Below are 10,739 nucleotides of genomic sequence, written 5' to 3'. Positions count from 1 at the left end.
CCCAAAATGCAATAAAAAAATAAAGATGGAGGCTGAGGGGCCGCCTGTGTATTGTATTTGCAGAAAACCTTACGATGATGCGTTTATGATTGAGTGTGACGAATGCAAGGACTGGTTTCACGGAAGGTAAGCATCTTAATAAGATTGAATACTATGTTTCTTTTAAAGTTACGTTGCAGATGGGATCACCCGAATGCGAAAAGTGTACCTACTCACATCGTACTCACTCTGCATTTACTAGACAAAGGGAACTATCACAAATTATAATTAATTAAAAAAAGTAATGGCCATTTAAATTCATTTGACTTTATATCATAACTTAGCACAAAAGGCAGCAGGGCCTGATAATATCATTGGGTTGCTCCAGAAAACGCACCACAACTTTGCAGTGTTACACTTACAGGACACTGGATCATTTTACCAGTTCTGAGTTCACCACAAAATCAAAAGGCCATTCTCGTTTTTCCTCCTTCACAGGAAAGGCCCCGCCCATTTCATATCCCTCTGAACCCCCACACCCCCTTCTTTCGAAAGTAGTCACTTTCACTATGTGGTTTACTCACTGCACTCTCACAGTTACAGAAAATCCAGATTATATCTGATGTGAATGTGATTCTAAATAACTTAAATGGGTGTAGTATCATTTGTAATGGATTTATGATCTTTTAACTTTTAATATCTAACCTATTAGTATTATTATTATTATATATATATATATATATATATATATATGTGTGTGTGTGTGTGTGTGTGTGTGTTTGTATATTTATATTATTATAATATATATAGTGTTCGTATATATGATATATAGTTATTATTCATACCTTTTCATTAAGGGGCAAGGTCTTCTGAATCTGTATTTTAAACATTCTGACTTATGACTTATCTGTGCCATTTTGACTTTTAACTTATTGGCATCATTTCCAAACCAACATTGCGCAAATTTCTTCAAAACGGAACAGAGTCTCTGTGGGCTTTTTCCAAATACAATAGACTGAGTGACACACCAGATGCCATGTTTTTGGCATCACAGATCTTTTCCCACCCCTCTTGCGGCCAACCAGTGGCAGCCTCTGTGCGTGTGTGTGTTTGTGTCTGTGTAGGTCTGTGTGTGTGTGTGCATGAGGGTGCATGTGCGTGTGTGTGTGTGGAGGGGGTTGGGGGGTGGGGGGGGGATGGTTGGGGGGGAGTGGGGGGTAGAGGATGAGGTATGTGTTTGTATGCATGCCTACACTGTGGGAGCAACGGAATATTGGAAAGTGCGGGTGTGCATATATATATTTGTACATATGTGTGTGGGGTTGGGGGTGAGGGATATGGGTGTATGTGTGTGTGCTTGTACAAGTAAGTGTGCCTCTGTGTGTGTGTGTGTGTGTGTGTGTCGTGGAAACTGCGATACGTAGCCTAGAAATGAGTGTGTGGAGGAGGGGGGTTAGAGGGGGTGCAGGGTAATGCGTGTGTGTGTGTGTGTGTGTGTGTGTGTGTGTGTGTTGGGGCTCATGTACATTTATGTGTATTTGATTGTGCTTTTATATCTGTGAAGCTGCATGTTTGGTGCATATCTGTTATGCATATGTGAGTGTATGTGTGAATGTGTGTCTGCATGTTTTACATTTATTTGCTTATTTATCATCATTGTTATCTTTTTTATTTTTTTAATTTTTTAATTCTATTTTATTTATTAATTTTTATTTTTATTTTTGTACGCTCATAGTTGACTTCATCAAGTTTTTGCGCCTTATAAATATTATTATTAGTAGTAGTTCTTTTTTATGTATTTATCTATTATTTATTTATTTATTTATTTTTTATTTTATTTCATTTTATTTTATTTTTTTATTATTTGTTAAAATAATTATTTATTTATTATTATTATTATTTTTTATCATAATAATTTATCTATTTATTATTATTATTATTATATTTATTTATTATTTTATTTATTTATTTTTTTCTCAAGGCCTGACTAAGCGTGTTGGGTTACGCTGCTGGTCAGGCATCTGCTTGGCAGATGTGGTGTAGCGTATGTGGATTTGTCCGAACGCAGTGATGCCTCCTTGAGCTACTGAAACTGAAACTGTGCCATTACTATCACTGTATCAATACTCTGTGTGTGTCTCTCTCAAGAATGTTAGAAACTGGTACAAATTATATAATTAAAGTATTTAGTGTAATTTCGGACACACTATAAGTCCAACATAGGCGTATATACTTGTTTCCTATAAACATAGCCACATTCTCACTGCACAGCTGAACGCCACTTACCAGACTCAGTGCCAGAGGATTCTCAATGATTGTTGTACAGGAATCAGCAGTCCCTTCTCGCACACGTATGTGGGCGAGTGCCTTCCAGTTTGGGTGCTTGGTTTTGTTGTCAATGCTGGTCTGTATTCTGCTCTGCCGTATTCTTCTGGATCTGCAGCAGATGCCTTTTTCCAGTCTGCTTTCGTGGCAATCAGCTCTTGCCGTACTGGAGCGTGTTCGTCTCTGGAGTGTGTTTGTCTCGGCACTGGTAGACCGTTACCCACACAGCTGTCCGCTCTTCTCCGGATTGGTTCAGTTGTCTCCCTGGATACTATTTCCAGGTCACAGGTTACTAATGACGTAGACTCCATCCATATTTCACTACATATCAATGAAGGTTTTTTTTGTTTTGTTTTTTAATGCTTTTAACAAGATATAAGAAACAAATTTATAAACAAATGAGTTCAGGTAGGAAGAAAGTCTACAAATTGTATAAATAGTAAAATACTATAATTGATTAGATTTTTTAATTAAAGATAAACTTTGTCAAGAAATTGTGGAGGAAGGAGTTGTGTTTGGGGCTGGATATTTATCTAGTCAAGAAAGCTTGGAGGAAGGAGTTGGATATTTATCTATTTCTGTTTGCCTGCCTCTAATATTTGACTCCATTGTCCTAAATCCACCAGAAGGAACAACTTAATTTTTATAAGAAAGATTCAGTTCTGGAAATGAAAATTTGTTGACTCTCTTTATAGTTGGTCTGGTCCCTTCTCTATTCTGTTGGTTTTCACCCTCCAATTAAGTGATTAAAACTAAATGAGGAAAAAATAGTTGGAAAGTCAGGAAGCTGGGGCCATATTAAGTTATTTTAAAGTCTTTCCAGCTTATAAGAATTGTTTGCATCTGGCAGCATTTTTCATAATTGAAGAAAAAAGACATCCTAACTCTCACCATCCAAGAGGAAACCAGCAACAAAGAAGTAGAAGAAAATATTTTTATGGTGTTTATGGCTATCCATATTTCTTCTCCTCCACTCTTCTGTATGACTGGTGGAGTAAATGCAACTCGTTCCGTCATGTGGGGAATGATTGTGGATATTGCCATGTTTATTTGGTTATGTTTTATTGTTTGCTGATATGTTTGTTTGTTTTGAATATGTTTGTTTCATGTTTGTTTTGAACATTACACTTTACAGTGATTTTTTTGAACAGATATTCTTTGCCATTTTAACCAGTTGTTTTTATTTTCAGCTGTGTTGGTGTTCAGGAACATCTGGCAGCCCAGATTGAGCGATACCACTGTCCGCTGTGTGAAAAGAAACATGGCCCTCTTACCTGTACGTATAGGCATAGTGGTAGAGTTAGGAGGAGGTGAAGGGAAGAAGAGGGGGGTTAGGAGAGGAGACGGGGGAGTGGGGGAAGAGGAGTAGGGATGGAACATGTTGGGTGTTTTTTGGGAGGAGTTGGGCAGAGTAGAGGAGGAGAGAGGTGGTTGTTATATAAATTACGGCCAGACTGAAAAGAAAATAGTTTGGGGAATCTAGAAAATTGTTTATTTATATTTATATATATATATATATATATATATATATATATATATATATATATATATGATGTCTTGGCAGTTGAATTATTCTGAGTTTCTTTAAAAAACAAAAAAAAAAAACCCAAACCATGGAATACAGTCAATACTCCTCAGCAAAAAATAATTCTTTGCCATTCCTGTTTACATCACATGCAGTGAAGCAACTATTTCAAGCATGCATGCATGTAAGTGTTATACAGATGCTTGGACAGTTTTAACTCGTTTGCATGTAAGCAGAAATATGTGATGCATGTCAGCGCATGCATACACACATGCACACACACACATGCACACACACTTGCATGTACGGTTATGTGTATATATTTGCTATAGATTTGTTAACAATGTAATACACAGAAATTTTTTCATTTGTACATTAGTTTGTCAAGTCATACTGATATTATGCCATTTTATGGTCTGCAACATTCTGAAAAAAACCCTGATAAATGCAAGTATGTATGAAAATGTGGTACCTCCTTGCAGTGTGAAATCTGATACTGTTATCTATGAATATATCAGATCTGATTCTGTTATCTGTAAATGTAAAAATATTATTTGTGATTGTTTTAAATGTTTGTCGAAGTCAGTTTGTTGACAACTATATTTATTCAGGTTTGTTCTTTTGTTTTACTTTATTTACATCTTAGTTTAGTTTTGTTGAAATTCATGCATGGTCAATCACAGAATTCTACAGTTCTAGTTGTGAAGAGATCCATTACATACTTAATATGTACATGAATCAGGGCAGGACATATCAGATTTTCATATTGTCCTGTTTATCTATAACTGTTGTAGTGTGACAATTCCCAAACAAAATACAGTATGAAAAATATATTTTGTTATTTATCTATTTCATTTTTCTGAAGTTGCTAATTTCTCTTGTCTTTCTATCTCTAGTGAAAGAACGACCGCTTTATGACCCAGCAGCCTTTGGAGTCGAGGGGAGAGTAAGTACAAATTCTTGATGCTTAGTTAATGACATTTAGTGAACGAGAACAGAAGTTTTAGAAAGGAGAAAGGGAATTTTATTGTAACAGAGGAAGAACATATGAGCTAGTATTTTATTAATCTGTTGCATATTGTGAAAAACTTAGGAATAAGATAATTGTAATTTGATACACTCAGTCTCATGTTTGTAACTTTTGCTTTTTGGGACAGGGACTTGTGTGTAAACAATGAACCTCTCGGTCACTTGGATTTTGTTTGCATGTGTTTTTGTTTTGTTTTTGATTAAATTACCTTTTCTCTGACCCCCCAAAAACAACAACTGCATTTCAGATATATCCTTTAAATCACAACAGAACAAAACATATCTCATCAGTAAAGTGTTTGAGTTTCTTTTTAACTACACCATCTTCTGTTTCCGTCTCAGTGCCATTACCATCAACTACACACGAATCATCCTGAATTCCCTATACACACTGGCACCAAGGTTTGTTCTGTCATGGTCCCCACGACAGACTGCAGGGATCTCTGTCAGTGTTGATTTTGTAGCTTTGATCACACAGCAGTGGTACTGAGTGGCGCCTGTTTGAATTGACGTAATTAAGCAAGACACCACCTGCTAGGCCTCATGGCAGAAAATGCTTGCTGCCCTGTCCCTTTAACCCGGAGAGCGTGATGAGCCACGATCGTGGCTTTCCCGGTAAAGTGTGATGGGCCACGATCGTGGCTCTGTTTACATAAGGTCCGACATCGTACGGCTATGCTCGCCAGCCTTCGTAAAACTGCCTCGTTCTGGTGTTACTGCCTCCCTGCTTGTGTTTGCACAAACTTTGACCGAGTTTTTAAGTCCAGATCTTCGTATTTTTTGTAAACAATGAGTGACACTGAAGTTGACAAAGCTCAGAAAATGAGTGACCTTGTCACTAGTGATGATGCATTTGCTGACAGGGATTCTGGTGAAAACGGCTTTGTTATTTTGACACTTGGGCATGCTGGCTTGCTTGTTGTTCATTCAGTTTTGTGTCTCCAGCCACAAAAACTGGGGGGTGGGTGATGGGGGTGGGGAGGGGTGGTAAAGTGGGTTAGGCATGGGTCTATTGTGATTTCTTGACCAAATCAAGCTAGAAAACTGGAAATTATTTTGGTTTAAAGCATTCTTGCTGCTTTTGAAAGCAACATGAGCTAAAAGAAAACATTTATTTCTGTTTTTGCCTGTGATTGCATAAAGTATTGTAGATGTGCGCGTGCGTGGCGTCGGTGGGTGTGTCTCAAACAAATAATACAGTGCTTATATTTCATTGTTTCAGTTATATTCATTTCATGATTCTGCAGCCAGAACATTTTCTGCACAGTTTAATGCCAATTTTGAGATTTTGACTCTATAAAAGATGTGAAAATACCTATAAACATTGTGGTTGACGTTTTTGGAAAACAAGTTTGCAAAATTTGTTGTTTATATCCTGTGGAATATCTCCAACTACTTACAAGGTACAGCCTTTTTCTTACTTTTATCTGATTCTTCATTCACTCTACTTTCCAAAAATGTATAGGTTTACCTATTTATTGTTACTGATAAGCATACAAATGCCCCAAATCAGAGCACAGGTAGCGGAGGCAAACTATCCCTTTGTTTTAAGCATGATTTCTGTAAGTATGTTTTATTATATCCAGCACTTTGAGGGTTAACAACAGTGTCCCTGAATCTATGACATTGAGATTAATATGAGTTCACAACATGCATGGAATTGGCAAGGAAATCCAAATGAGGTCATCATGTGTCCTGTGTTTTCATTGGAAAAATATATGTTATGACAGGGAAGAAAAGATGTAGAATAGATTGTAAAATTGAAGCAAAAGATATAAAACAGATTGTGAAATTGAAACAAACGAATGAAACCACTTTGCCTGTCTCTTGAGCCAGCTATGATTTTGTAAAGAATGAAAGCAAATCCGAACCAAACAAACAGGAAAACAAGTATTGATTCAAACAAATAAAGGGAGCAAATCATGTTGTCTTCCACCTGCTGTGTGTGACATTATTCTCTTCTTTTTTTTTTCTTTTGTAGCAGGTGAAGACAGGAGTCTTGAAAATAATACGAGATATCAAACAGAAGCATTTCCCCAGGTATGTGTGCTTTCTGCATTTTTGTCTTATTACTTCCTGTTAATGTTATATAATACCTTTTTGTTGTTGAAACTGTGTGCTCTTTGTCAGTTTTGGCGAAATAATTTCTGTTGATGTTTGATTGATAAATTGAGGTAGATTTGCTTTTCAGTAGGAACTGGTTGGTTTTGAATATGAGTCTGTAATTCTGTTGAATGGAAGGAGGTGTTAAGATAGATGAAAGGAAGGTGTTATGATTGTTAGGATAGAAGGAGGGTGTTAAGATTGCTAGAAAGGGAGGGAATGGTTCTGTGTTGTGTACTTTCCACACTGCTCTGTGGCTCAGAATGCTGGAGGGTGACTGAGAGTGGACTAACCAAGTTATCAGCCTTCTACATGAAAAACCCTTGTAGAATTGTGTGAATCTTCTGGCCCAGTATCATCTGCAATCATCAGCTACTCAAAGCAATCAAGAGGATATTGAGACCATCATTATTAGAAGGCGGTGGAAACGAATAGGACACATCATGGGAAGAGAGCAAAGTAGTGTCACCTGGACAGCCCTTCATTGGACACCAGAAGGTAGTCACAAGAGAGGAAGGTCAAAGAATGCCTGGCGCAAAACAGTCAAGCCAGGACCCAGAACTCAGGATCTGAAGTACATCTGGGATACCATTCAGACTGGCCCAAAACAGACAAGAGTGACGGTTCTTTGTTGCTGTCCTACATGCCAGAGGGCACAATGGACAGTAAGTTAGTACATAAGTAAAGAAAAAAAGAGACCATGAAGTAACTGACCTTATTCTTTGTCTTTTGTTTAATTTTTAGCTCATTCATTTGGTTAGTTCTAGTTTACTGTTGACAGTTTTAGTTCATAGTTAGAATAGAATATTTTGTATTGTTTTGGTAAATGTATGTATGTTCCAAATACAAAACAAGTGTGCCAAGAGACCCACATCCATAAGATGAACAGTCAGTTTGGGGTTTCAGAGAAAAAGTGCAGAATAGAGAACAAAAACAAAAAGAAGAAAAACTGGAATTGTTATCAATTGTCATGCCAGTTTGTTTCAGATGACATGCTTTGCTGTTTATGTTTCAGTGCTGAAGAAATAGTGGTGCGGCTTCGTGGAAGAGATTTGACCACACAGTACTTCGAGACTCATGGCTTCAACCGACCCATCATGGTGGACAAAAAAGAGGGCCTGGACTTGCATGTGCCGCCACCTACTTTCTCTGTGGAAGATGTGGAAAAGAAAGTTGGTAAGGAAATCAGTGTGAAGCCATATCTAGTGTTTGAATGATTGTTGGTTTCAGTTTCTAAAGGAGGCGTCACTGCCTTATGCTACGCCGCATCTGTTAGGCAAATGCCTGTCCAGCAACATACCCCAGCGCTTTCATTATACCTTGAAAATATATTAAACTTTTAATTTGTTTACCTATTAAGGTAGAATTTTGCGAGAGGCCAACCATTTTGTTGCCATGGGTTCTTTTTCAGTGTGCTGAGTGCGTGCTGCACACAGGACTTTGGTTTATCATCTCAACTGAATGACTAGACACTCAGTTTGATTTTCCAGTCAGACTTTGGAGAAAGGCGAGACTGGGCATCAAACCCAGAACCTTGTGGTCTTTGTATTGGTGGGATAACTGACGGGCGCAATAGCTGAGTGACTAAAGCGTTGGCCTTTCAATCTGAGGCTCCTGGGCTTGAATCTCGGTAACGGAGCCTAGTGGGTAAAGGGTGGAGATTTTTCCGATCTCCCAGGTCAACATATGTGCAGGCCTGCTTGTGCCTGAACCCTCGTTGTGTGTGTACCCAAGCAGAAGATCAAGTATGCACATTATAGATCCTGTAATCCATGTTACCGTTGAGTGGGTTATAGAAACAACAACACATCCAGCATGCACACCCCCAAAAATATGGCTGCTTATATGGCGATGTAAAAGCCCACTTGTGTACATACGAGTGAATGTGGGAGTTGCAGCCCACGAACAGAGGAGGAGGAGGAGATGGGATAATCATTCTGTTAAAAATTTATGGCATGTGTCACAGTAATACTTCACAGACTCGTCAATAAGATTTTTGAAAATATGATGAAATGTGTACAGTTTGGCAGTTGGAGGTGTCTTGTACTTAGCACAGATGTTTTCAATTACGTCATCAGGGTGTGTGTGTATTTTCATAGTTAGAATAATTTATGAGTGTGTGTATGTGTGTGTGCATGTGTATAATGTGTGTATTATAAACAGCAACCAGAAAACAAACATGTAAATTTGCGTACTGGATGAGCATTGTTTTAATGGCTGTTCTCTGACAGTACTTATTCCTGTTTTAAAGGGATGCAATGGGGAGGTAACCTACTACGAGAGGTTATCAGCCGTAGCTACTTTCGTTTTCTCCGCATAGGCGGATTTGCTGCTTATATGACAAGATAACTCATCATAGCAAGCATGTATGCTTCGCTGCCACAATGATGAGATAACTCGTCATCGAAATATTCTGATTTTTCCCTGCTTTGCATTCAGTTCGTTGACAAAAATGCTGTTAGCTTTAGCATGGGGAATCTGTCTAGATTCTATTCATAGCTAGAAACACCATCAACGAATGTTTTGGTTGGGTTACTGGCTGCAGTGTTTGCCAGGCTCCTCACCTCACTCGCTCAACAAAATGTCAGACTGATGCTGTGCTCAAGACATGCGAACGTGGCAAACTAAATCAACCAGAAAAGAATTGCAGCATAAATTCGAAGGAGAAGACAGTGATGAACATTTATAGAACAATTTGATAGAAAATAAAGGGAGCAATCAAGACAGGCGCCAAGATATGACTACCAGTGAGTGATGCCGGCTGCACTGTCGTAGCAGACGACAGACAGTAACCGAATTATTATTAGGACACAGTGTGAGTGATTTTCTTGGCACTCAGCCAACAAGGTCTGATGAGAACTGGATAAAGTGACCGTGTGAGAGGGGTGAAGAGGAGGGGGCTGGAGACTGAGGGGGTGTGGCCTCGCATCCATATTATCACTTGGAGAAGTCACAGTGCATTGTGTTTTCGTGTCATATACTGTACCATGTCAAACTATGTATCTTATCTCTTTTTCATTTTTTTTATTGTGGTTGTTCTAGTATGATTCTGTGTGTGCAGATATCCATTTGTCCAGAAAATGTGATATTTTAGTGCTAATTACCTGACAAATGTTTGTAATGAACAAGTTGAAAATGTGACAAAAAAACAAAACACTGATTTCAAAACAACAGCATGTCACTAAAAATATATAAAATGGAAAACGTCGTGTTTTGTATTCTTTATTCATTTACCTTTCAGAAAATATATACTTTTATGGGTCTTTCTCCAATAACAAAGAGCACAGAATTTTTTGAAAATTTATACCCGTTTTTTGTGAAAAAACCCTGGCAAACAGATTTTACTTAAATCTTTTTTTCCTGGCAGCGAAAGGGTTAATGATATGTAACAGTATCACAACCACAGTTTTCATTGTAATTAGAAGAAAAGAAATGTAAATCCCTTCTATTGGTAACTGCATCTCTGTGTTACTGTGTGTTTCAGGTCCCTTGTTTGAGTTTGACGTGATTGATGTTGAATACCAAGAGGATCAGAAGATGGTCATGCGGCAGTGGACAGAGTATTTCAACAGCCCGGGAAAGAGGGACAAAATCCTCAACGTCATCAGCCTGGAGTTTTCCAAGACTGAGTAAGTCTTGTGCTTTTTTGCGTGCTTTTTTTCCTCTTTGTTTTATGGTTTTATTTGTCTTATTTTTCTTGCAATTAAATTAGTTGTTGTATCGAAAGGTTCTTTTTGTTGTGTTTTGTTACTTCTTTTTTGGGGTCTTTAATTCAACA

At 37.9% G+C, this 10,739-nt stretch overlaps 1 protein-coding gene across 3 annotated transcripts in view; it reads left to right on the top strand.

Annotated features, from left to right (window-relative positions):
* The window catches only part of LOC143299753 (lysine-specific demethylase phf2-like), a 51,230-nt gene continuing 40,491 nt past the window's right edge, over positions 1–10,739 (top strand). For all 3 annotated transcript variants that reach the window (XR_013057562.1, XM_076613141.1, XM_076613140.1), the window contains exons 1-6: positions 1–126; positions 3,495–3,580; positions 4,726–4,775; positions 6,840–6,898; positions 7,977–8,137; positions 10,446–10,590. Coding sequence is in view for 2 of the 3 variants with exons in the window: in XM_076613141.1 (XP_076469256.1) it covers positions 26–126; positions 3,495–3,580; positions 4,726–4,775; positions 6,840–6,898; positions 7,977–8,137; positions 10,446–10,590 (602 nt within the window). In the remaining variant the exon portion in view is untranslated. The remainder of the gene's footprint in view (positions 127–3,494; positions 3,581–4,725; positions 4,776–6,839; positions 6,899–7,976; positions 8,138–10,445; positions 10,591–10,739) is intronic.

This window comes from Babylonia areolata, chromosome 25, assembly GCF_041734735.1.
Source record: "Babylonia areolata isolate BAREFJ2019XMU chromosome 25, ASM4173473v1, whole genome shotgun sequence".
NCBI classification, from domain to species: Eukaryota; Metazoa; Mollusca; class Gastropoda; order Neogastropoda; family Buccinidae; genus Babylonia; species Babylonia areolata.
Note: the sequence above shows the minus strand (reverse complement) of the source record. Positions and strands in the feature narration are given on the sequence as shown.